Here is a 26331-nt window from a genome sequence, read left to right on the forward strand (position 1 = left end):
GGCCTTGCTCTCAGGGCGGCCCCTTAAGCCCTCCTGGTTGTCTCCATGTCTCTCTCTGGTGTTTCTTCCTCTCCCTCTTGCCTTCCTGCCCTCTTTTATTTTTTCCCCATTCCTTATTTCGCCATTTCCTACATGTGTGTTTTGGATGAATGAATTCTGCATATCATTACCTGGTGTTAAAAAGGGAAGAAACTTAACTAGCTGCTCTAATGCACAGTAACTTTCATTGGCAGGGTGCTTTATATAAAGCACTTTCACTTATATGATCTATCACATTGGTGGGATGGGGTGGGAGGGGTAACTCAGCCATCTCAAAGCCTCTCACAGGACAGCCAGCTGGGCCCCAAGAGGTGGTCTCCTTGGAAAGTGTCCTGTTTGGCCCTGGGATAGACCCCTGCCATCCAGGCAAGTGGTACTGTGGGGCCAAGACAGTTGTTTGGTCAGGCCTGCTCACAGATCTAGAGAGGATTGTGGACTCCAGAACCAGGCTGTGGGAAACTGCATCTCTGTACCACTTTCTAACTACTATGAGTGCTTGGCAAAGTAACCTGCCCCAGCCTGCACAGAGGGGTGTGGTTGCAAGGACTGCACGGGACACTCGGGTACCTTGTGGCCCAGCCATTAGTCAATGAGGGTGGTTACTTGGTGCCTACTTGCTAGTTGGATCTAGAGCTAGGATGGTGGGGGAGGGGGAAAAGGGGATGAAGATGCAGGAAGAGTTGCTTTTTTGCCATCAGACAGACTAAGGGGGTTTATAACGGAGACCACATAAGTGCTGGCCACTGCTATTTCAGCATCTCGTGCACACAGACACGGCTTCCTTTTTCCTGTTGATGCTGGTGAAATGACTGAGTCAGGAGGCTACCCTTGGCCTCCAACTAGAAGTTGAGAATCCTGAGGCTGTTCAGTCCATCCCCTAGGAGAGAAACCAAGCCACAGTGGGGAGTTCCCTGGGCCCCTGCACCCCACAACTTCCTTTGCATTCCCTAAATCCACCAAGGGTAGGTGACATCTTAGGCAAAGACCTTCTGGGAGTAGTATAGCCTCACAGATTGCCCCTCAGGCCAGAGAGATACAAACCCTCCCAAGAGATGAGGACTGCTCCTGCCTGCAGCCCAGTTCCAGAAAGACAGGTTGTACATGGTCCCGTTGGCAACCCACATCTTATCTGGACACTGCCAGCACCAAGCCAGGAATTTAGAAACTCTAAGGACAAAAATGATAAGATCTCCCCTCTTCTGATTCCTGACATCAAAGAAAGATTCAATAAAGCTTCTCTGGCTTGTCCTCTGCCTTCTAAGTAGAACTGCAAAGCAATTATGACCATCTTAACATGGTCAGGCTTGCCCTCCAGAGACAGGAATTTTTCAATGTCCTTGAGATATATGTTCAAATACTTTTCCATCTTCATAAGCAGGGAAATTTTCTTAAACCCAAACTTATTCCTCCTTATTTCCTTGGGAGAAAGGCAAAACAGCTTCTCACTTCACCTTGTGCACTACCCCTGCCCTCCCAGATGTGAGGGTCATTGGAGTCCCCATCACCCCTCTCCACAGGAATGCACATGTGGACACAGCCACATAGCCACACTTCCTCCCAGACACTCCCAGGTACTTTGAGTCTGTGTGCAAAGTTTTTGTTTTCTGGTTCATTGAATACTTTTTTTTAGCCCACTTTTACAGGCCCCTCAAATCATCTCTTAAGGAATCTAGTAAAATAAATAAGAATCAGGCTGTTAGGAAGATTTGGTAGATGCTGTCTTTCATTAAATGCTATCTTTTATTTCAGGCACCCCTCCCACCATCATCCAGCTGCATCACATTCTCTTAGCAGTTGCCAGGCAAGCCAGCTGTGTAGAATAGGCCCAGTGTTCCTTGGAAGTAAAGCCAAGATTGGCCCAGTCCAGCCATATTCTTAATAGAAGCAGTAGAGAGTGTGGAGATGATCTGGATATACTGATATAAGAAGCTCTGCTTTCTGCTGTCATTTTGGTGTGATGACAGGCTGGATCCACTGCGGAAATGAGAATTTTTGAGGGAAAGGCCACCCTCTGTGGTATGTAATGGAGGGCCTCGGGTTGAGGGAGCTGGAGGACTGGGCAGGAGCCCAGCTGGGAGAACCGGTATAGCAAAACCCCTGATTGGGGTTTGCTGTGGGAGAGAGGAAATGAGGTCAAATATGGCTCCATGGGGCATTTTTAGAATAGATCCAGATGAAAAATGATGGTGGGAAGAACCAGATGAGGTTGGAGAGGCAGAAAGAACCTGCTGTAACTGGCTTGCCTGCTGGGAGTCTGGAGGGGGTGGAGAGGAGAGGAGAGGAGAGGGAGAGAGAGAAGGAACTGCGGATTTGGATCACACTTATGCAACTGCAGCTGCCGCTTTGAGTTATTTTATGATTTAGGTCAAAGCTGATTATTCACTGCTAACTTAGAAGAATATTCCTAGCCACCAGGCAGTAAAAAAAGAAAGTATTTTACGTTTTAATTAAATGAAAAGCCTTTCTCCCTTCTCCAGAGCAAGCATATTAGTGGGAGGGGTGAGTTAGGAAGGAGGGGATCAGGAGGTGTAAAAATTTGGTTTTGGTGCCTTCTTTTGTGATTTGCTTGAGTTCGTTCATTCGTTCCTTCCTTTTTTTATTTTTTAGTATTTCATAAGACAACTATATTCTCTAGGTAAAAGATGTTCCCCTTATCTTCACCCCTCTCTCCTGCCCAGTAGCCCTGGTAACAATGGATAGGTATCCTTACATTCTAAATAAAATGCATCTATCCATGTATGTATCTGGGTATGTAGACATACATATTGATAGGTTATTTCTGCAGCTTGCTCTTTTAGCATGTAGCTGCATCTTTTGGCTCTTACCTGACTTTCAGGCTATAAGCAAAGTGGTCCCAGTGACACAGAAGAGCACCAGGAGTTCTGGGGTCCTTTATTTGTGCTTCTTGCTCCCCAACAGTGGGTATCCTTTGGGATCTGTTTGCCACCCCCTTGGGGACCAGACCACCTTTTACTCAGGCAGTTTCCTGGCCTCCTTCTCCTCTTTTGCAGCTGGGGTCATGTCCAGTATCTGAAGTAGATTTTTCCCTTCTCATTCAAGTCCCCTTCATCTCCCTTAATATCTTGTACTAAAGAAGCTCCTTTTCCTTTCTCTCCCTGAGGAGAACAGAATATCCTGCATGCATTTTACAAGTTAAATACACTTCTTATCTTGTTTTCTATCTCTCTACTGAGATTCCTAATAGGCTAGTTTTCCAGGACTTCAGATTTTTTTCTCCTTAAGGACTTCACTGTATGCATTACTTTTAGCCCTGAGTTGCTCTGCAGTTTCTCTACATAAAGGGTAGGTGATGCTCCAAGAAAGTTTCCAGGTGCTTGATGTGATAGATAAACTTGTGTGTGTTGTTTTGTATGTCTCTTGCAAATTAATCCCTTTACATAAGAAGATTCAACAGTCTTTCCTAGCACGTAAATCCTTTAATCTCAGTTCTTTTTCCTTTGAGGCTTCATGTTCTCAAGACCCAAACTTCTTATCCCCAGGCACTAAACATATTGCCTCATATGCCTGAGCAGCACTGCCTTCTTGCCCTGCCCTCATCCCCAGAGAGTTCTTTGGGTGTCTCACCAGTCTTTTATATGCACAGGAATCCTGGCAAATACAGACTGGCTAGAATTTGATTCCCATATCCTGCTGTAACTGGCTTGCCTGCTGGGAGCCCCCTTTTTTTCTGGACATCTTCTAACTAGTCAACATTTAAAATATAAATGCATTAAAAATCCCTTGGTTTTTGGGCAATAGTCAATTTGACTAAAATTCCATTTTTCATTATTATAATGCATAAGATGAAAATCACTTTGTAGATGGATTTTCTAGAAAAAAAAGAAACTGCAAATCCATCAGTTAATTACATATTGAATTCCTACACTGAGTGGAGATTCAGCATTATTTATAGTCTTGGAAAGATTAAAGGCTAGCGAAGAGATAGGCGTACAAACAAATACTTACAATACAATGGGATGACAAAAGGTGCTTCAAAGTTGGGAGAGGAGTGTTAGGGAAGGCTCCCAACTTGAACTAAATCTTGAAAGGCAAGTAGATAGTCTCCAGATGGGGATAAAATAGAATAGGCAGGTAGAGGGAAGGGCACAGGCAAGACTTGGGGTCAAGGGAGAAATGACCTGTTGGAGAAAAGCAAGTACTTTTGAGTGGGTGGAGCCAAGGAGAGTGACAGGAGAACAGGTGAGCAGGAGCCAAACCTTGAAGGATCCTGTACATCATGCAGAAAAAAAGCAGATTTCATCGAAGGGATGGGGAACCACTGGAGGGTTTTGAGGAGTAACAAGATTAGGTTCACATTGAGTGAAGAAAAGACTATGACCCTTGAAGCAGGGAGACGAATTAGCAGGCTAAGCATTTGTCCAGGCCAGAGAGGTGGTAGCCTAAGATAAAAACAAAGTTACAAGGGGGAAAAAGCAAGATTCAAGGGTAGAATCAGCCGGCCATTTTGATTGATTGACTACTAAGAAGAAGGAATCCATTTTAGCTACAGATAAAAATGAAATATTTTTCAACTAATTGTCTCTAGTTTTTGTGATGAGCAGTTACTCCTTCTCTGTGTCAGGGTAACCACCCCAGGATGCCACTCAAAGTCTACTCTAGAGTCACATAACTTAGGGGCTGAGACTCTCAAGAAGCATTATATAAATGAGAAGCACAATACTTTGCTCATTCAACAAATATTTATCAAGAACCTAGGATGTGCTAGATACTCTCCTTGGCACAGGAGATAGAGCCATGAACCAGAAAATCTTCATTCTCATTTGCAGCAGCAGCAGCAGCAGAAAATCAAGCCTTTTCTCGTGTTTATTGAGTCAAATATTCAAGTGTCTGTTCTGCTCCAGGCACTGTGTTAAGCATAAGAATATTTAATACCCCTCAATCCAATGGATGATTATGACTATTACACAGGTAATTTCAGTTTTAAGTGATAAGTTCCCCCAAGAGGACAACAGTCTGGGAGCTAGATGTGACAGAAATGAGGGCCCTTTGGGGGAGCTCCAGGTAGTTCTGGATGACCACAGAATAGAGTCGAGGTAGGAAATGTAGATAGAAGTGGAGACCCAGACATGAAGGGCCTCATGGGCCATGCTAGAGAGATCGGGCTTTACTCTAAGAGCAACGGGAAGGGATTAAAGGGTTTCAAAAAGAGAACTGACATTATCATATTTATATTTTAGAAGAATCACAGCTGAACGTGTAAAGGAGAGATTGAAGAGAGGGATAAGATCAAAGGCAAGACCAGTTACAGTGTGGTTATGGGAATTCAGGTTGGAGATGACAACGATGAGAATTAGGGATGGGGCAGTGGAGTAGAGAGTAGATGACCCTTGAACAACACGGATTTGAACTGTGCAGCTCTACTTACACGTGGATTTTTTTTCACTAAATATACAGTTGATCCTTCCTATCCCCAGGTGTCACATCCACGGAATTACCCAACCTTGGACCAAAAACAGTATTTTAATTTTGTGGTTGTGAATCTGTGGATGCAAAGAGCTGACTGTGTGCATTGTTCTACACTATTTCACATAAGGGACTTGAACATCTGTGGATTTTGGTATGGGAGGTGGGGTCCTGGAACCAACCCCCCTTGGATACCCAAGGAGGAGAGTAGTTAAGTTTCTGGGGAGATAAAAGTAATATGCAGATTTTCAACCAAATGAGGATGGAGGGTGGGGTTGGTACCCGTAACCCCTACATTGTTCAGGGGTCAACTGTGTTTGGCATTTACAAAGTAGAATTAGCAGGATTTGGTGATTAATGGTGAGAAAGTCAAGGATGGCACATTCTTGTGGGAATACAGGTGAAACCGATCAAGGAAAACACTGGCTCATATTTTAATGTCTTCTCATTGATGAGGTTTAGACTGGGCTGAGCTGGCCCCTCTGTCTTTGCCACCCTTTCTATTCACTCTCTAATACTTAAGATTTGTTGCTAGCACTTGAGGAAGGCATCCCTGTGCTTTTGGACTCCATGCCTATAATGGCAGAGTCCCATTCCTTAGTGCTATTTTATCTCCTCCCTGCCCTATATGGCCTCTGGAGTATTCCTTGTGTCTCTAGCCCTGAGGATGAAGGTATCTCCATTGCCTTCATCTTACATTACTGGTAGAGCAATTTAGTCTTGAGTTCTAATAAGATGAATGACTATTGGTTCATATATTGAACCAATAGTGGTTCAATACTATGAACCATATATTGGTTCATAGTAAGCAATTACAAAGATCACAGAGAATTCAAGAATGTAGGTCTTCTTCCTTTGAAATCCATTGGTGTTGGACACTTCCATCCATTAGTTGACATCCAGTCTATTCTCAGCTCAGGATTTAACCACTGGCTATCTGAGAAGTCGGGGTCTTCTTTTTAGTTTCAGAATGCTTTAATTCCTGGACCAGATCATCTCCTCTTTCCTGGCTTCTCAGAGTGTCTTGCCTGGTCTCCAGCTTTTACTCTCAGACTAGAACTCTGCTGTTCAAAGGATGTACATAGCCCAAGTCCTGGGAACTAGGCAATGAGAAACTTGGGAACATAATGAGATTGAGGTTCTCTGAAAAGGAGGTTTCCGGGAGTTCAGCTTCCACTAGTATGGAAACAACTTGCTGACTTTCTCAAACCAGCCTAGAAGCTCAAATTCTCCACTAGCCTTGTGTTGTTGACTCTCAAGGATCAGTTTCTTTTTTTCCCCCAGAGGAGCCAGCACCTGTGGTTTATGAAATCATCCATTAATTGTGCCTGGTAAACTTTTAAGGGTTAATGTGACACACCAAATTTATATCACATACCCAGGAACATGAAATCAATCAGAAGATTCATAGGAGTGAAGCCTAGTGGTACTGGGAGCTTTGGGAGAAAGAAGAGAGGGCAAGATTTGTTTTGAGAGTTTAGCTAGTTTGAGCACTAGCTATCCTTGGAACTGGGTTATAACTGATGTCAACCTAAGAATGTCAAAACCTATGAAGACTTTTCATAAAAATTTGAGTTAAACAGAGGATGTACCTGGAAGCAAGATCTCAAAAGACTGAGATAAATGCTTCTGAGAATAACAGTTTGCCATTTCTTTTATGCATTTGAGACTAAGGAGGGAATGTAAGGAAGATTACTTGAAGATGAGAGAAAGCAAGTCAGGGATTGGATTACAGGAGAGTTGTGATTATGTGGTCATGCTTTAGAAGGAGGGGTCTGAAGGGGTGGTCAGGTATTTGAAAAAATGGTCTGAAAGGGGGCATTTCAAAAGTGTGTTAACTTAGATGCACAGAAACAAAGGCTTGCTAAGGCAAAAATAAGCCTTTTACTAAAGAAGTTAGAGGCCTGGGGCATGACTGCTTACACATGACCTGCCCAGTTAGGAATTTATGATCAGATCACCATGTGAGGTAACTTACCCCATTATCCAACCCCCTCCTTTTTTTTAATTTAAGATTTTGTTTATTTATTTTTAGAGAGAGGGGAAGGCAGGGAGAAAGAGAGGGAGAGAAATGAGGGCCCTTGTTTGGTTGCCTTTCGCACACCCCCTACTGGGGACAGAACCTGCAACCCAGGTATGTGCCCTGACTGGGAATTGAACCAGAGATCTTTTGCTTCATGGGGATGAAGCTCAACCAACTGAGCCACACCAGTCAGGGTTCCCCAGAATCCCTTTTTTCGTGTACACTGACCAGTCTTGGGAATTTTGCAGCCTGAGTCCAGGTTTACAGACCAGGTTTATAGACTATTTTACATAAGGGACTCAAGCATCTGCAGATTTAGGTAGATGCTAACAGAGCCCACAAGCCTTCCAGTGCAAGAATCAACCAGACCTCCCAGGACCAATACCCTTTCCCCCAAAGCTGAGGATGATAGAGAGTCAGGCTAGCCCTCCCAGGCTCAGTGCAGACCCCTCAGAACCATCCCATCCCCCTTGCTCTGAGTCTGGGAGGCATCAGCCCTGAGTATTGGGGTGTGAAATAACAGGAATTCTTCAGACCAGGGCTGGACCAGTAATGAATAGGATTAAAACAGGGCTTCCCACGGTGGCATGGTGCACTGTGTTTGTCTCCTCTGCTTTCTGGGTGTCCCATTTTTCTCTTCTCACCCACTCCAGCTCAGGAGCTGTGCTTAGCTATTACTGAAGAGAGAACTTCTCAGCTCTTAAAAAATGCTGAGCTGGATGTTTGGGCTTCTTGGCTGAACTAAGTGTTGGATGGTGATTCAGCAGAAACTCCAGGTCCAGCAACTGGCACTTGCCACTGGAGGGATCAGGATAAAAAGGAAGGGGAAGAGAGAGCCAGGAAGGGGAGGAGAAGGGGTGGGAGCTTAGCCAAAAGTTCCAGGAAAAGCTGTGTGATTCAGGACCTCCAGAAGCTCCACAGGGTCTCTGCACTGGTCCTCCTCTGCTTGTTTGTCATTGGAGGAGAGAGGCCTTTCCAGAAGGCTCAGCACACCTCTTCTTCTTAGAGGGGCCTCTGTGACTTCTCAAACTGTGTCAGTGCTTCAACACAAAAAGGGCTGGAGAAGGACAAAATGTTACTGTAGTGTGGTAGGCAGGATCTATTTCAAAGCCTATTTGTGGACCTAACAGATGCTAGAATCAAAGCTTAGTGTATCGGGAAGGGCTACTTTGATTTTTTTAGTTGCTGTTGCTTTGTTTGGATGTTTTTGTCTTTCACCAGTCAAGTTATTTAAACATACAATAATACCAACCTTTGTTTTTTGGCAGGCAGGGACTTGAGACTTTATAAGGCAGGTCCTCACCCCGCATGAAAAATGTCTTGGCCCAGGAATCCAGGGAAGGATTCTAGGAAGCTGGCTCTGTGTTCGCAATCCTACCCCAATTGTTCCCCAGCCTCACTGAGAAGGAAAGAGCTCAGGCTGGCCTGCACAGGCAGAACTGGAACCTCATCAGAGCCTTGGGTTGAGTGCATTAGAATTTAAACAGTTTTCTTTGCCTATCAGTGCCTTTTGGCAGTCAGTACTGGTTACCTCCTAGGTCTGAAAACGGTTAGGCAGGTCAACCCGGAATAGCCTTTCCACAATTAGAAACACGTGCCCAGTTCCTTCCAAGAGCAAGGGAGGCAGCCAAGGATCCCTGTCCAGCTGTCCAGCCTATCACAGAGCAGAGTGTTGCCACACCCCTTCACCCTGCAGACTGGGTGCTCACCAGCTGCTCCAGCATGGTCACTGGAAGGCTGGTCTGACTGGCATCACCTCACCCCTTTTGCTCCGGGTCCAGAGGGAGGGAGTCGGGGAAGCTGGCCAGAGTGTGGCAGAAGGCAGAGAAGTGCACACTGCAGCAAAAGGTGAGACAGAAACCTACACACTGTCAGGCACATGACCAGGTGAAATACACCTCTGCTTGGGAGGGCTGAGGAGCTCCATCCCAGAAAGGTGCTTATTTTGAAGTTCTGGAAAGGAACAGGCTGCTGTGATTTCTACAAAGTAGTGTCACTAGCTTCTCTTTTCAGCAGCTGCCTGCTTACTATATTCCATCTTCTTTTTTCTGTCCTGGCCTCTTCTCACTCTATTTTGCTGCTCAAGCTTGCTCACTTGCAGCTTGTGCTCTCTCTGTCTCTTCCCCCATCCCTTCTCCATCTACACCTCTCCACTTCCTCCCTCTTCCCTCCTTCCTCCCTGTTATTGTTTCTCATACTCCCTCTTCTCTCTTCTTCACCATCCGTCTTCACCCTTTCTACTGCCTGTTTTCTGAAAAGACAAGGAGAGGCCTGGTTTTGAAAATTCTAAAGGAAAACAAGGCTTTCCAGGTTCCCTCCAGCCCACTCCTGAGAAAGGGGCAAGCCAGCAAAACTGAGAAATCCAAATGGACTTCCCAGAGTTCCAGGGAACCTGTGATGGTGACATTGACAAGGGACCAGGGGAGAGGACACAAGTCAGACAGATAAGTCTGCCTGTGGAAAATTATTTTCAAAGCCCTGGGGGTGATGGACATGACTCTATTGGTTTCTGAGAAGTAGCCGCCTTAGTCTTCCTCTTTTTGCCACAGTGTCATCTTACATCCTGCTGCCTAGAAAGCCACCTGGCCAGTATCTTCAGGTAACAGACTCAGAGGCCCAAATGCCACTGTTAGCGGTGACCATAGGTACCACTGACAGGAGAAGTATGTGGAAGATTTGGGATGCTACCATGTGGTGTGGAAATTTGCCAACTAGATCAGCACAATGGTGACCTCACTTTCACTGCCTCACTTGTAGAGATCCCCACCACTTCCCTCCACTTGGTGTTTTTTGGACAGCAGTTCTTTTGGGTCCTGGTGTGTGCTGCCTGGTTGCTCTTTAAAAGCTTTTCTCTTTAAGGCTATGTATGCATCTTGCTCTCTGGTCTTTCTGTAGGGTGGCTGGCCCTGTATTAGTTTCCTATTGCTGCTGGAAAGATTTACCACAAACTTAGTGGCTCAAAACTACAGATTTATTCTTACAGTTTTGAAGGTCAGAAGTCCTAAATTCAAGGTGTCAGCAAAGCTGTGTTCCTTTGGAGGCTCTGGGGAGAATTGTTTCCTTGCTTTTTCTAGCTGCTAGAAGCCCCCTACATTCTTCGGCTCATGGACCCTTTTTCCATCTTCAGAGCCAGCAGGGTGGCATCTTCGAGTCTTTCTCTCTCCCTCTTTGATCTCTCTTTTGGTCATCGTATCTCCTTTTCTAACTCTGACCCTCCTGCCTCCTTTGTAAAGGACTCTTATGATTACATTGTGTCCATTCAGATAATCCAAAATAATCTTCCCATTTGAAGATCCTTAATTCAGTCACATTTGCAGAATTTCTTACATCATGCAAGGTAACATTTTCACAAGGTTAAGATGTTGACATTTGGGGATGCCATTCTTCTGCTCATCCCTGTGAGTTCTGGTGTTATTGTCAGAGGGAAGAAGTAAAGGAAAGGCTTCTGTGACTCCCCAGGGATCAGAGTCTGTGGATCAGAGCTGAGATGGGCTAGGGACGCCCTCTCTGCAGGAAGCAGGAGCTGGCTCACCCCCTCCCTCTACAGTGGGCACCTTCCAGGATCTGCTTTGTCATCCATCTGAGGAGAACTCTGCATTTCTCTGCCAGTCCTGCAGCTTTCCCACCAGCAGGAAGCACTGAACCCACCTCTCCCACTTGGCAGTTGAGAGGCCCTGGGCTCTGGGCAGGGCACAGGATGACTGGGGCTACTCTTTCATTTTTTTTATCCTTCCCATCACCTTGACATTAGGCTTTTCAAACAGGGCAGATTAAGTAACTAACCCTTGACTTCAGCATCTTCTTGATAGTTTTTTCACCTTTTCTTTTATAAGCAAGGAAACAAAGGAGATAAGACCTAAGAAACAGACAAGCCTGAGCTTCCATGGGGGCCCTTAGAGAAGCAGCAACCACACCCACAGCCAGGTTACAATGGACAAGAACCAGAGTTGTATGCCTTTTTATTATTTTGTCCAGCTAGGCCAAAGTTGTAAAATTCTCCCTGTTGCTAGGGCTTCCCTGTCCTATAGAAAAGACACCCACTGGCTACCATGAAGAGCTCTACCATCACTACATTGTTTTCTGATCATCTTTTAGCTCACCTATCTCCCCTCTTATGATGTCAACTTCCAAAGGGTGGGGACTTGAGTCTTATTTATAACTCCCCTTCCTACTAGAGTGCCTAGCATGTGTAGGAACTTTGTAGATGACAACTTCATGGATGGATGGATGGATAGATAGATAGGTAGGTAGGTAGGTAGATAGATAGATAGATAGATAGATAGATAGATAGATAGATAGATAGACAGATAGAAACCCTCACGTTGCAAGCTGCAGTGGCTGCTGGTCCCCATCTACATGCAGCTTCCTTGACATCACTGTATCTCAGGCATACAGAATTCAGGGAAGAGAGAGGGAGCATAGCCGTCAGCAACAGAAAGGGGTACGGGATAACAGCAGGGCAGAGGCAGGACGCCTCAGCAGGGCAGAGGCTTGGCAAGCATCTGGAAAGTGTTGCCTTCACTCACTGACCTTTCCTTCTGGATGGAGGCTCAGGTTTCAGCCTGCTGTGAGAGAAGATGTCCTGTGCTACCAGGAGACTGAAAGTACCTTCTTTTTTTCTTCAGTCACATGCTGCGATCTCACCTAACTGCCAGTAAAAGGTCAAACAAGGCCTGCAGCCATTGTTCCAAGGAGATTAGTGTCAGGCAGGCTGTCTCCTCACCTCATTCTCAGGATTTCTCTCTTTATTTCTGAAAGATCCCTGTAGAGGGGAAAGGTTAAATATTAGTCAAGGACTGGGTTCTTCTGAAGTTGTAGAGATAAGCTCAGGAAGGACAGAAGATACATACCTCTAGTTTATTTGACAAATATCCCTTCAGACATCTCTGATCCCTTCAGGATACTACAGAGCCTACCTTTTGAAAGAGTCTTTCTGGCTGCCTTGATGAAGAGATGATTTTGTGTTTTCTGTCCTAGCTCAGGGGGAAGTGGCCACATTCCCCTTCCCCCTTGGTTGTCCTGCTCTGTCCTCATTTCCGTCCAAGCACTTTCTTGCCACATCTCTGCCCTCCCCCTCCTCCCCATGATGGAGGATAATTTTCTTCTCTGCTTCTTGTTCTATAATCCTTACCTATCTCTGAGCCACATGGGTTTTGTGTTCTGATCTTCCTTCCTTTCCTAAATCAATCTCCTTTATCTTTTAGTCATCATTGCTTGTGTCTGCTGAACTCCTGGGACCCAGGGGTCCAGCCTCATCCCTAGCTTGTTTCAGAGCCCTGGGGAGAAGCCTAGTTGTTTAGAGTGATTTGGGTTGGATTGTCACCAGGCGCATGATCCTGAGATCCTTACTGAACTGAGTAAGATAAACCAAATGTGTATTTATCAGGATATCTCAGTCCATCTGGAACATTCAAGTATTTACAAAATGTTCTCCCTGTTCAGGCACTTAAAATCCTCCCTTTAACAACATGTTATCATTCTCCTCTTATTACACCATCTTGGCTAACAGCCTCTCCACAAGGAGTCAAGAGCTTCTACTCTTGAAGTCACTCTTCCTCTTGCTCTTTTGGCTCTGTAACACCAATTGAGGATTATGTCTCCTTTCGATGAGTTTCCTGGAGAGCAGGGGGATTGGTGTGCATTGTGAGATATGTAGACTGAGGTGATATTGGAAGGCTAATGAATTGGGGCATCTTCTTTATTCAAGTATCAAATATTTGCTGAGCACCTACTATTTGAAGGCACCAGTGATATGCCTTGGGAGTAAAAACATGAAAAAGTCACAGTCCCTGCCCTCCTGGTCTACAAGAAGACAGATAAAAAGAAACAGATCATTATAATACAAAGAAAGAAGTGCCAAAATTAGATATAAACAAAGTGGTCTGATAGGAGACAGGAGGGACAAACTCTGTTCCTTTTCTATGAAAGGCAGCTGATATATCTTGCCTGGCAGGCACATTGTCAGAAATAAGTAGAATAATAACAACAGGTGTTATTTGAATAGAACAGGTGGTATTTGAGCTGGATCTTGAAAGATGAGAAGGAGTTTGCCAGGCAGAGACATCGTAGGAAGGAAAGTTACAGAAGAATAATGTCAGGTCCTTACCCTGCCAAAATGTTCTCAGAATCTAGTAAGATTGGAAAATATTTGGAAAGTAAATGCACAGTTTCAGGATAAACTATTGATAGAACAGAACTTGATCAGCTCTTTAAGTGAAACCAGAGGCCTGGTTAGGGGAAGGAAAGAGTCTTGTGCTTTTACACATGTGACTTATAACCTTGGGGAACTAGGGGGCGTCTTGGTCACTGTTTCAAGGGAAGGGGAAGCAAGAGGATTTTAACTTTTTTCCTTTATTCTCAAGCACTCCATAACCACTGGGAAGTTGAGACTCCTGTTCCTGTATCACAGGGCTCCCATGGGTTACTTAGGGAATGTGATGGTAAAACAGAGGATGCCTCCATCCTAATGCTCAGCATCTGAGCTCTCCTCCAGCCCTGGAGGTACCATGTTGTTAGGATCTCTGCGAGAGCCCATGACTCCTAGGAAAGGAAGCAGATTAAAAGCCTCCCATGCCACCCAAGAAGATATAGAGATGGTGGAAATAAACAGAGGAAAACATGTTCAACATCATTAGTCACTAGGGAAATGCAAATTAAAACTACATTGAAATGCCACTTCACATCTATTAGAATAGCCAGACTTTTAAAGCTGACAGTAGTATATGATGAGAAAGATGCAGGGCAACGGGATCTTGCACACATTGCTGGTGGGAATGCAAAATGATACAGCCACTTTAGAAAACAGTTTGGCAGTTTCTTACAAAGTTTAGTGTACGAGGTCTGTCTGGAAAAAGCCCAGCCATTGTGAACATAATGAGAACAGTTTGTGTACCATGTAACCTAGCAGACAAGGAATGTGCATGTGTGAACAATGAAGACTTCACTGTACTAGTCTGTGGGGGCAGTAGACACCATCAAGTGAGCATATATTCTGTGTGGCCATTGCATTCAAAATGACTGAGCAAGTAGAGCAATGAATCTGCATCAGATTTCTCATTAAGCTTGAACATTCCTCTGCAGAAACTATTCGGATGATTCAGAAGGCCACAGCTACGGGCTACTGGTGATTGGCAGCTTCATCACGACAATGCACCCACTTATGCATCATGTCTCGTGCAGAGTGTTTTGGCGAAACATCAAATCACACAGATGACTCAGCCCCCCTATAGCCCAGATTTGGCACCCTGTGATTTCTGGCTTTTCCCAAAACTAAAATCACCTTTGAAAGGGAAGAGATTTCAGACTATCGATGAGATTCAGGAAAATATGATGGCAAATTGGCTAATGGCAATTGGAAGAACTGTGTGAGGTTGCAAGGTGCTTACTTTGAAGGGGACTTAGGCATCATGGTCCTATGTACAATGTTTCTTGTGTCTTAAGTCTTCTTCAATAAACATCTCTATTTTTCTTTTTTTTAAGATTTTATTTATTCACTTTTAGAGGAAGGGAGGGAGAAAGAGAGGGAGAGAAACATTGATGTGCAAGAGATACATCAATCAGTTGCCTCTTGCACACCCCCAACTGGGGACCTGGCTCACAACCCAGGCATGTGCCCTGTTTGGGAATCGAACCAACAACCTTTTGGTTTACAGGCTGGCACCCAATCCACTGAGCCACACCAGCCAGGGCTCTTTTTTTCATATTACATGACTGGATACCTTCTGGACAGACCTTGTACACTTATAGAACCCAGAATCCTACTCCTGGGTATTTATTCAAGAGAAACGAAGACCACATTCAAAGACCTCTAGTCTTCTTAAAGACTTCTGTGCAAGTGTTTATAGCTGATTTATTTGTAATATCCCCAAATTGGGAGCAACCCAAATGTCCGTCAGCTGTCAAATGGAAAATCAACCTGATGTATTGATATAACAGAATACTACTTGACAACAAAAGGGAACAAACTACTAATATATATATATAATCACAACATGTGAATGGGTCTCAAAAGCATCACATTAAGTAAAAGGAGCCAGACTCAAAAGGCTACACACTGTGTTCCATTTATGTGCCATTCTGGAAAAAGCAAAACTATAGGGCCGGCAGAGGAAGAGGACTAATGTCAAAGAACACAACACACAAGAGAACTTTTTGGAGTGTTTGAAATGTCCCATATAGAAAGTGTGGTAGTGATTAGACAACTGAATACATTTGTCAAATCTCATCAAATCATACACTTAGATAAATGAATTTTACTCACTCTGTCTTATACCTTGATAAACCTAAGTAGCAAAAGACTCTCCTGAACCCCTGTAGCCCCAAAACTGGGCTCAAGAGTATGACAACCAGGATTCTATCAGCTGCTCAGGGTGCCCCTTGAATGTACAATAACTTGAAAACAAAGCTTACACTGCTGCCCTGGTCAGCTGTTGATTTTCCCCCTAAAGCTAGTGCCCATACTTCCATGCCTACTTCTGGCTTCTAGCCCCAGGCATGGCACGTTCTGACCACAGATTTGTGACACATAATCCCCATTCATGACCCATTAACCTAGCCCAAGTTTCCACATACTGGGGCTGAGCTTGCAGAATATTTGGCTCATCTGCTACAATTCCATCATCAGGATCAAGGAGCCTTTCTGCTTCTGTGCAGAGGGCATCCCACATTCTCTTTATGGTCCCTGAGGGTTTGTTTGGGGGTCTTTCCTTTCAGTGCTCCTCACATGGGTCAACTGCTCCAGTGTGCGGTGGGCCACCCGGGTTCAAGACATTTTCACAGCTGGGAAGCTCCTGGCCCTGGCCTTGATTATCATCATGGGGGTTGTACAGATCTGCAAAGGTGAGTGTCATTGAAACAATGGGACCCTGTCAAATGTCCCATCCCTTGCATGTACACACCCCCTCATACTGTCTTTGGGTGTGTGCACACCCTGCGATTTCCCAATTCTGGCCTTAAATGACTTCTCTTCCTCACTTGCTTGACAGAGGGGAAGAGAAACCATTTTCCACAGGAAATAGGACATGCCTTGCCTGTTAGCAGACTCAGCCCTGCCATGCTGACCTCATGGCTCTGAGGACCCTAGATCTCTGGGCTCCAATTGCCCTCTTGCCCCAACCCCATGGAAGCTCCCTGCATCTTATATTGTACCTCATCCATACTTAAAATGGGGGATGGAGGAGATTTTATATGTTTTTAAATTACTCATAATCTCTACAAGAAAGAGCTCTACATTTCTTGGGCCCCTGCCCACATTCCCCACCAGATTTGGTCCTTTCCAAGCCCAAGTCTGTATTTGGTTTCCCTGGGACCCGTGGCACCACAAGGCTCTGCCCAGTGTCACTGCCTCCTAGAGAAAGTCAGATGACAAGCAGGAGACCTCCCACCTGCCCACAAGCCCAGAAGGCAGTGTGGGGTGCCTGGATTTTTACTCCAGGAAACATAATCAAAGGTCTGCTATATAAAATGTCCACAATTATTTTAATCAGATGGATTAAGTTCTTTAGCAGGTTATATTGTTTTCAGGAATTTAGACATAAGGAAATCACTGTGCTGTGTTTTCAAAAGTAGAGTCCCTCATAATCTGGCCCCAGTGCTTTCACCTGATCACTGTAATCTCCTTACTTACTGTCTCCATGCTGGGTTACAGATGAATAAGTAAAGTATGAGCAGTTCCATTGTGTCTCATTACAACCTCAGTCAGCAACCTTTCTCGAGAGACCTCTGTGTGCAGGACACTGCTAAGCGCTGGGAAGAAAATTTAAAAGCTCTTCACTGAAGGACCCCTGTCCTCAGGGAATCTACACCATAAAAGGGGAGACCAAACACACACCTTAGAAAGAAACATTTGGAGATTGACAAGGAGAGCAGACAGGCTTAAACTAATACAGCATTATGGAAGTTTATGTTTGAGCGTTTGCTGTTCTCGATGCTTTCATCATGAACATGTACAAACTTAATCATCAGGGAAAGTGGTAAGGAGACTGCCAAGTGCCCTAATCCTGCATCTCCAAATCCCAGCAAGCCAGCTCCAATTTACCCTGCTAGTCCCCCAAGTTATCCTGCTGTCCCTGGTGACCTTCCCCTGGCCTTTCCTTCCAAGTAACTTTGCCTTGTGAAAAAAGAACATTCAGCCCTGACTAGAGTGGTTCAGTGGGACGGGCATTGTCTGCAAACTGAAAGGCCACTGGTTCGATTCCCAGTCAGAGCACATGCCTGGGTTGTGGGCCAAGTCCCCAGTTGGGGGCGTGCAAGAGGCAATAGATTGATGTTTCTCTTGCACATCGATGTTTCTCTCCCTCTCTTTCTCCCTCGCTTCCCGTTTGTCTGACCAGGTATCAAACTGGTGACCTTTCCTTTTGTGAGAAGACACCCAACCCACTGAGCCACAATAAATAAAATCTTAAAGAAAAAAGAAAGAACATTCAGAACTGTGCTTTGAACCTGAGCCCCATTGGAGTAATGGTTACCATGTTCTGGGAGGTCCTGGAGTCATATTTCTCTGCTCCTTTTGGTCCCACTTCTCCAATGCATGGGGTGTACTGGAGATGAGACAAAGAGTTGAATCATTGCCACAGGGAGTGGTGAAGACCAGACCAGGCAGGCCAGGGACAGCTGAGCCTATGACTAGTCTCTCTGAGCAGTTTCCTGCCCCTTGTGTCCACAGGAGAATACTTCTGGCTGGAGCCAAAGAACGCATTTGAGAATTTCCAAGAACCCAACATCGGCCTCATTGCACTGGCTTTCCTTCAGGGCTCCTTTGCCTACGGAGGCTGGAATTTTCTTAATTATGTGACTGAGGAACTTGTTGATCCCTACAAGTGAGTTGAAATAGCCCAACCCTTCCTCTCTTCCTGGAAAGGCCAAGGCACCTGCTACTGGAAAGGGGGAACCAGGTGTCCACTGCCCACTTCTCCTCCTCCCAGCCCCGATTTTGATCATGACCCATCTCTCCTGAAAAAGCAGTTTATTACCCAGGAACTTAGGCCTCTTGCCATTCACTCTGCCAGGAGAAGAAGGCTGACCTGGAGACACTACCAGAGTAGGTTAAAGGCTGAAAACGGTGCGGAGATAACACTACCACCTTAGAGAATGAAATGTGCCCTGAGTGGTTTTCAGGCATCTTACTCACCTGTTTTGGGACAGGTGGGTCTCTATGTTTTGAGGCAGGGGAAAGGGTACATTGTGGAGCTGATGGCCAAGAAGAGATCAGTAGGTATGGAATGTGTGTCCAGCCTAAGCTGTCTGGATAATTCCTTTAAATTATCCTGCCCATATTGAGACAAATTCCTCCTCCCATCCCTCCAGGGAGAGGGAAAATCACAGAAGGCTGCAAGGTCAGCTTCATGCAGAAAAACAGAAGGCACTCCCCAGACCCCATGGTGAGGCAGGTGGTCCCAGGTGCCAGGCCTTTCCCCTCTCACCTCCTCTCCCTCTACAGGAACCTTCCCAGAGCCATCTTCATCTCCATCCCACTGGTCACATTTGTGTATGTCTTTGCCAATGTCGCTTATGTCACTGCAATGTCCCCCCAGGAGCTGCTGGCATCAAACGCAGTCGCTGTGGTAAGAAATCAAACTCACAGCCCCTCAAACCAGACAGGTTGACATAGACTTGCCTACTGAGCTACCCTTGCTTTCCCCTGATCCATGGATTTGTGAAAGTAGAAGTCATCCCAAGTCCTTAGGACAGAAACCACATCTTCAAGTGCTCAGGAGCAAGCTGATGGCCATGCTGTACCTAGAACTGCCACAGCAGCAGAGCTGAGTAACTGCCAGAGAGACCATATGGCCTGCAAAGCCAAAATATTTACTGTCTGACCCTTTACGGAAAAAGTTTGCCAACTCCTGATCTAGGGCACTTTAAACTCTGAATGCAATGACTGTAGAAAGGAGACAGGCTTCTCCCCAGAAAGATGCCATCCTGCACAAGACATGCTGTTTCTCTCCGGCTCCATTTCCACTTCGGGAAATCAGGCAGCCTGACTCCTTCACTCATTAGGGAAAAGTGTGTGCCATAAGTGACTAGGAAGTAGGAGTGGGTTGTGCTCTTTGGGGAAAGAGATCCTGCCGGTCCAAGGCCCTGGGGTCCTTGATATCCAGGGAAGACCTGAGATCCATGCTGCTCCCTCACCTGGCCTCACCTGGGCCTTGACCTCACCCTGTCAAACTGTCTTCACTTGTCTTATTGAACACTAAAAAAGAGGCCCTCCCATGTCCCATAGCAACCTGTTCCACAGGCTTCCCCAGCAGGACAGCTATTCTAAACAACCCGTCCCCATAATATACTATAAATCAAGTGTGTACTTGGCCCAGAGAATATAGTAAGACTGATTCCCTGACATTTTATACGCAAACACTAGTCTGTGGTGTCACCACCTTTTCTTTCTCAGCCTACATAATAGCCTCTTATCATTTTCCCCCCATAGCATCTGGTTCTATGAATTTAGAAATTCTCACTCTATGAATTACGATTCATCTCTAATTCTGAGGCTCAAAAATTAAGAAGCTTGCTCAAGGTCTTACAGCTCCTGAATGCTGAGCTGAGATTGGAGCCCCAACCTGCCTGACTCACTAATGTATCATGTAGTGAGGCCTGGGCTCATGTGGCTGGTCTCCAGTCCTGGCCCTGCCACTTCCTGGGTGTGTGATCTTAGGCCATCCACTGAATTGCTTTGTGCCTAGTTTCTTCATCTGTAAATCAAGGATAACAAATGTTAGTTCATTATTAGCAGTATTAGTATTATACCATATACTGTCTCCATCAGTTAACTGTTGGAGGTATTGGTGTGGGACGGGAGCCAGAGCATGGATGCACACCATATCTCCTCTCAGGAATTTAGCCAGAGACTCAGCAAGGGCGGGCCTGGGAGGGAGCATTCCTAGCAGTGACGCACAGGTGCAGGGTTGTAGCCTTTTCCACTTACCGCTTGTTTTCTCTCACAGACTTTTGGAGAGAAGCTCCTAGGGGTCATGGCCTGGATCATGCCCATTTCTGTTGCCCTGTCCACATTTGGAGGAGTCAATGGGTCTCTCTTCACCTCCTCCCGGTGAGTGCTGTCCGGGTCCTTTCCAGGCCAGGGGCCACTCTGCTGTGTATATAGCTTTGTGTATATGTGGGGGCTTGTCTCCGTCAGCGGGGTCTGTGTGGACACCTGGGCAGTGGCCTTGAAGGGGGTGATTGCTCACGTGAGGGCATGCGTGTATCAGTGTAGATGCAGAGAGGTGTATGCTGCTCATGTGTTTACCTATGATGTGTGTACCTTCATGTGAAGTGGTGAAAAGCCCCATCCCACTTCATTTCAGTTGGAGCAGGAGGCTGAGGGGGCCCAGGCTGCCTGACGCAGTTCCAGGTCAGGGGCTGAGGCTGGTGGCAGGACTGTCTCAGCTGCAACTCCAGAGCTCCTTTTCCACTCTCCTAGAAACAGGCTGCGCCGGCTAGAAAGGAACCCCACTGTGAAAGGGATCAGGAGGGACCTGTGCCTGGGGCCTCTGGGCTGGCCTCCCAGGAGAGTTCTGGGACCAGACTACATGTGGGACAGGATCATCTCTGAGTGCCCTGCAGATGCAGGCTCCTCTCTGCTCCACAGACAGGCAGCTATGGGAGGGTCTTCACGTGACCATCCCTGAGACCCAGGTGGACTCACTCTGTGAAATGAGAGAGCTGGGGAAGAGCAAAAGGAAAGCATTTGTCTAAAGCCACATCCCTCACCCTTCTCATGGAAACCAGAAGCTCAAGGGAGCCCAGGAGTCCCCATCTCCTGCTTCCACACATCCAGGACCTACCTCCTTTGTACCCCTTCTTGCTGTCTCCAGAATGGGCTGTAAGAACAGCAGATGATGGATGATTTCCATCGGTGTGGGTCTAGAGGTCTTCCCAGGGTTCTTAGAAAGCTCCTCCGTGCCCGGGGGGTGCAGTTCTACTGCAAAGATACAGCAAAGGAGTATGTCCCTGAATTCAGCTACTTCTGAAGCCACCCATCACATCAGGGAGGAGTTCCCATAAAATGACAAAGGAATGCCATGTTTTCAGGACCCAGGGCAGGAAAGAGGGAGTGTGGGTGTCCCTTGTTCTCCGGGACCCTATGACACATCCACAGCAACCTCATGTGCGTGTTATACAGGAGCAGTGGCCACCTGGAGGCCCCAGCCGTGGGTGAGCAGTGGAAGAGCAATGACCCATGAGGCTCTCTGGGATCTATTGGAGGAGAGTGACTGGCTACAGTCACTATAGAGTGGGGTTTGTCCCTCAGGCAGGCCAAGTAGTGGTCTGCGTGCATGTGGTATAGCTGTGTGTGCATGCAGGAAATGCAGCCTGGTGTACTCAGCCTCTGATTCAGAGATGCGGCTCACCCACCAGGCCTCCTCTGCTCATCTTCCAGTTCCTTTCTTACTTTTCCTTCCCTCCTTCTTTCTTTCTCTTACACTTTTGTGTTTTGTGTTTTGTGTTTTGGGGGGATGGAGGAGATGATCCTTCCTGAGGAGTAGAAGTGTGTGTGAGTGTGTGTCATGCTTACTGTCGTTGTCTCCTCTGTTGTCAGCCAGCTGGGCAAGGATGGCCCAGCTGTCCTTGGGCACATTTTATGAATGTGAACTTGACACTTGCAAATGCTGTTGGACCTGGACAACTCCACTTGGTCCCAGCTGCCTGTGGAGGAGGGGTGTGAATGCGGGACCCTGGCTATGTGCATGATGAGGCCCACAGGACACTTGAGTCTCAGCTGGGTGCATGAGGCTGCACTGTAGAAGGCCGGTACCCTGTGACTGCATGAAACTAATGACACTAGCCTGGGAATTCGGTGATGGCAACTGATGGTGATGCGGGTACTTTTGTGGTGATCAACACTATGTGGTGATTTGGGTACTTGGGACCATAATTGACCCCCACACTTCTGATGAGATACTGCTTTTAGCTTCACTCTCCCCCAGATACAAATTACAAAGTAAATGACAGTTCTCTTCAGAACACCCAGGGTGCCAGTTCTGTGCCTTGCCATCTCCATCACACCATCCCCTGCTTCTCACCCCTGAGGTGCTCCTTTCCTTACAAAATTCTAGAAAAGAGAAGTGTTATAATTCACACTAATATGTAAGTGACTCCTAACAGCTTATAGTAATCTCTTCTCTCAGGAGAGGAAAGGGGAAGAAAGCCTGCTTTTCATGTTAAAATTTCTTTTTAAAAAAATCACTCTTAGCCCTGGCTGGTGTGACTCAGTGGATTGAGTGCTGGTCTGCTAACCAAAGGATCACTGGTTCAATTCCCAGTCTGGGGCACCTGGCTGGGTTGCAGGCCAGGTACCCAGTAGGGGGCACTCAAGAGGCAACCACACATTGATGTTTCTCTCCCTGTCTTTCTCCCTTCCTTCCTCTAACAATAAATAAATAAAATCTTTTTTAAAAAGAAAAAGAAAATGTCATTAAAAATATACAAGAGAAAGAACAAAGAATTTTTTTAAATTCACTCTTAAACATCAACATCCTGGTCATAATATTGTACTATAGTTTTGCAGTTATGCTACCAATGGAGAAACTGGGTAAAGAATACATAGCATTGCTCTATATTATTTCTTACAACTGCATGTGAATATATAATAATCTCAAAATAAAAGTTTAATTGTTTTAACATTAAAAAAATAATTTTTATTCTGATTGCAAATTTTTGGTCTATGTTAGAATTTTCAACTTTTTTTCTATAACATCTAAGGGAAAAGATTTAAATTACTCATAATTCCACTACCCAGAAATAATTAGTTGGTGTTTTAATATATGTTTTTACCTGGCCCATGAGTAATTTTTTTTTAATCCTCACCCGAGGATATGTTCATTGATTTTACAGATAGAGGAAGGAAGAGAGAGAAACATTGGTCGGTTGCCTCCCATACGCACCACGGTCAGGGATTGAAACCGCAGCTTTTTGGTGCATGGGATGACACTCCAACCAACTGAGCCACCCAGCCAGGGAAATAATTTTTAAGTGAATTGGAATTATACTGTATGGGATCATTGGTTTTCTATCTTGCTCTTTTCATTTACCATTGTATAGTGAATGTGTTCTCATGTAATCAGTTTTTTTCTAAAACATTATTTAGACTGTATAATATTCCATTTTATGGGTATACCATAATTTATATTATCAAACTCCTACTTTTAGGCATTTCAGATATTTCCAGTTTCTCTATTATCAGAATATCTTTATATATACACATTTCACTAATTCTCTATTCATTTCTTTTGGTGGCTTTTTGGAAATAGAATAAGTAGCTTAAAGATATAAATTTTTAGGTACAATTTGCATACAACAAAATACACAGACCATAAGTGTTCAGATTAATGAGTTTCGGCAATTGTAGACGAGTGTGTGACCCACAGCTAGATATAGGGCCTCTGCACACATCCTGCAAGTGCTCGTGTGTCTCTGCTCAACCACGCATTCCCCACCCCCAGAGACAACTACTTTCTGACTAGGATATGAAGGCTTTTAGGGCTTTCCTTGTACAGTTCAGTCCCCTTGTATCCCCTGAGGATGTGGAAGGCACTTTTTTTTTATGGAATTAAGGCCTTAGGCAAAGGAGAGAGGCTGCTCCGCAGCAGCACTCCCGGCATTAAGAGAGAGCCACAGAGTGACAGCACAATCATCAGTAACCCCAAGCCACCCAGGCCACACTCAGGGTCTCCACATACCCAGGGTCCATCCACGTACCCACTGACTGCTTCTGGTTTGCCTGCATCTGCATTTGTGATTGTGGGTCCTGTAACTAGTGGGCTGGAAGGTGTGCACGAGAAAAGGGGTACCTGGTCCGAGGGTTGACGCCCCTGTGTGGGCAGAAGCAGGGCATGGATGAGGGAGTCAGGGCTGGGGAGGGAGCTTTTGTGGGTAGTCCAAGGGCCACCCCAGGCTGACCTGCTTTTCTCCCTACCAGGCTGTTCTTTGCTGGAGCCAGGGAGGGCCACCTTCCCAGCGTGTTGGCCATGATCCATGTGAAGCGCTGCACCCCCATCCCAGCCTTGCTCTTCACAGTAAGGTCCCCTCCTTCTGCCAATCCTACACCCTCCCTCCCTCTCCTGCTTTCTCTGAGCTAGGAGTTCACCCTTCCCACGCACACCCCTGTAATCCTTCTTCTGCTTCTGGGTCTCACTGGACTTAGAGAATCTGGCAAGTGGTGTACATAGGCTTCACTAATATGAAGAGAAAGAGCAAGGCAAGAACCTGAGTTCTGAAAGACCTTAAGGCTCTCAGTCCAGCTCATTTCCATGTTCCCATCCTCTGGATCAGCATGACCTGACTTTCTCAAGATTTTATAACCTCACAAAGAAACTTCTCCTTTCTTGGCTCTACTCTGCACCTGTTGCCCCCAGGGTTGCTCTGCTCCCAGAGGATCACTGCACACCCCCACCCCTCCCTATCAGTATTCTTGCCCCAGGATTTTCTGCCAGTGGGAAATGTCACTGAAACAAACTCGATGTTAAGGGTACACCAAATAAGAAAAATCATAAAAGAAGACTGGCACACTGAAAATGGAGAAGAGGAAACTTGGGATGGGGGGGCAGGAGAATGGGAGTAAAATGATCCCAGAATAGAATCATTTAGAGAGAGCAAAAAGAGGGAACAAAGATTTGTCCCACTGAGCCTTTTTTTTCCTTCTGGATCCTGAATAAAACATTGAAAATTACTTACTTAGGTCCACCAGAGAAGCAGTTAGAGCAGGATAGGAGAGCCCTCTGAAGTCAAGGGCATTTGTTGTACAACATTGGGGGGAATTTCAGAATGTTCAGATACAGGGAGAAGGTCATCATGATTGCTTTGTTGTGAAAGGTGATTGGAGAAAACGCAATACTCCCAGCAGGCCACAGACTTTTTTCAATTTGAGCCATTGGTGCAGCACTATGACTATGAGGCAAGTACAGTAAGAGTCTGGCTTATTCATTCGTTAAAATGTTCTCAGTTATTTTCACTATGAGGTCTAAACTGAGCCTTCTATTGGCCTTAATGTATTAGCAGCGGGGAAGAACATTGTTCTGAGAGAGCCACTGAAATGATTTTGAAGTTGGGAAGTGTATTCTATCAAGAAAACGTCACAGGGATGTTATGAGGGTTAAACAAGTTAATATTTGTAGAATGTGAGGAATAGAGTCCAGCACCTAGTAAATAAGTCTTTATGATATTTAAAAAAGGAAGGAAGAAAAATAAATGACTTAGACAGGAGAAGAGGATGAGGGCAAGATGAAGCCTTAGTCTGCAGTTAACAATCTTCCCTAAAATGATAAAATGAAATTAATTTGAGCTACAACCAAGGAAGAAATATGCCATAAGTGAGACCAGGCAGGACATGGAGCCAGGAGCCACCAGTGGGGCCAGTCTAGTTATTTACAGCCCAAATCTGTTCTGACTGGTTAGTCTCCATGCCACACCTGTGGTTAAATATTTTATCACCTCTGCCATTGGAAAGAACTCCTGGGCAGTGAAGGTGCTGGTGATGGTCTGGGTTTCTAGGGGTGGTTAAGCAGTTTCCATTTTGAGACATTCTCTATGAAATGGCACCATCCGCCTAAAGCATGCACACAGTCCATGACCTGTAAACAGCTCCAGTCTCCAAATAGCCTTCTGATCACTGATGACGTGCTTTTCCCATTCCCCCCAGTGCATCTCCACCCTGCTGATGCTGGTCACCAGCGACATATACACACTCATCAACTATGTGGGCTTCATCAACTACCTCTTCTATGGGGTCACAATTGCTGGACAGATAGTTCTTCGCTGGAAGAAGCCTGACATTCCCCGTCCCATCAAGGTGCGAAAACCTCCCCATGGGGATTCCCCCCCTACTGGTTCCAGCTGCAGCGCAGATTTTT

General features: G+C 45.6%; 1 protein-coding gene and 1 long non-coding RNA gene across 4 annotated transcripts in view; one reads left to right on the forward strand and one right to left on the reverse strand.

Annotated features, from left to right (window-relative positions):
* The window catches only part of SLC7A8 (solute carrier family 7 member 8), a 51842-nt gene that overhangs the window by 21220 nt on the left and 4291 nt on the right, over positions 1 to 26331 (forward strand). For all 3 annotated transcript variants that reach the window (XM_024556854.4, XM_045192280.2, XM_024556860.3), the window contains exons 4-9: positions 16199 to 16324; positions 18150 to 18303; positions 18924 to 19047; positions 20428 to 20531; positions 24402 to 24498; positions 26121 to 26270. In XM_024556854.4, coding sequence (XP_024412622.1) covers positions 16199 to 16324; positions 18150 to 18303; positions 18924 to 19047; positions 20428 to 20531; positions 24402 to 24498; positions 26121 to 26270 — 755 coding nt within the window. The remainder of the gene's footprint in view (positions 1 to 16198; positions 16325 to 18149; positions 18304 to 18923; positions 19048 to 20427; positions 20532 to 24401; positions 24499 to 26120; positions 26271 to 26331) is intronic.
* Positions 3977 to 15385, reverse strand: LOC123479378 (uncharacterized). Its single transcript, XR_006654984.2, has 3 exons — positions 12337 to 15385; positions 12017 to 12248; positions 3977 to 8543 (listed from the first exon to the last, which is right to left on the reverse strand). It is a non-coding gene; the product is annotated as an uncharacterized lncRNA (long non-coding RNA).

This window comes from Desmodus rotundus, chromosome 7 (assembly GCF_022682495.2).
Source record: "Desmodus rotundus isolate HL8 chromosome 7, HLdesRot8A.1, whole genome shotgun sequence".
Taxonomy (NCBI): Eukaryota; Metazoa; Chordata; class Mammalia; order Chiroptera; family Phyllostomidae; genus Desmodus; species Desmodus rotundus.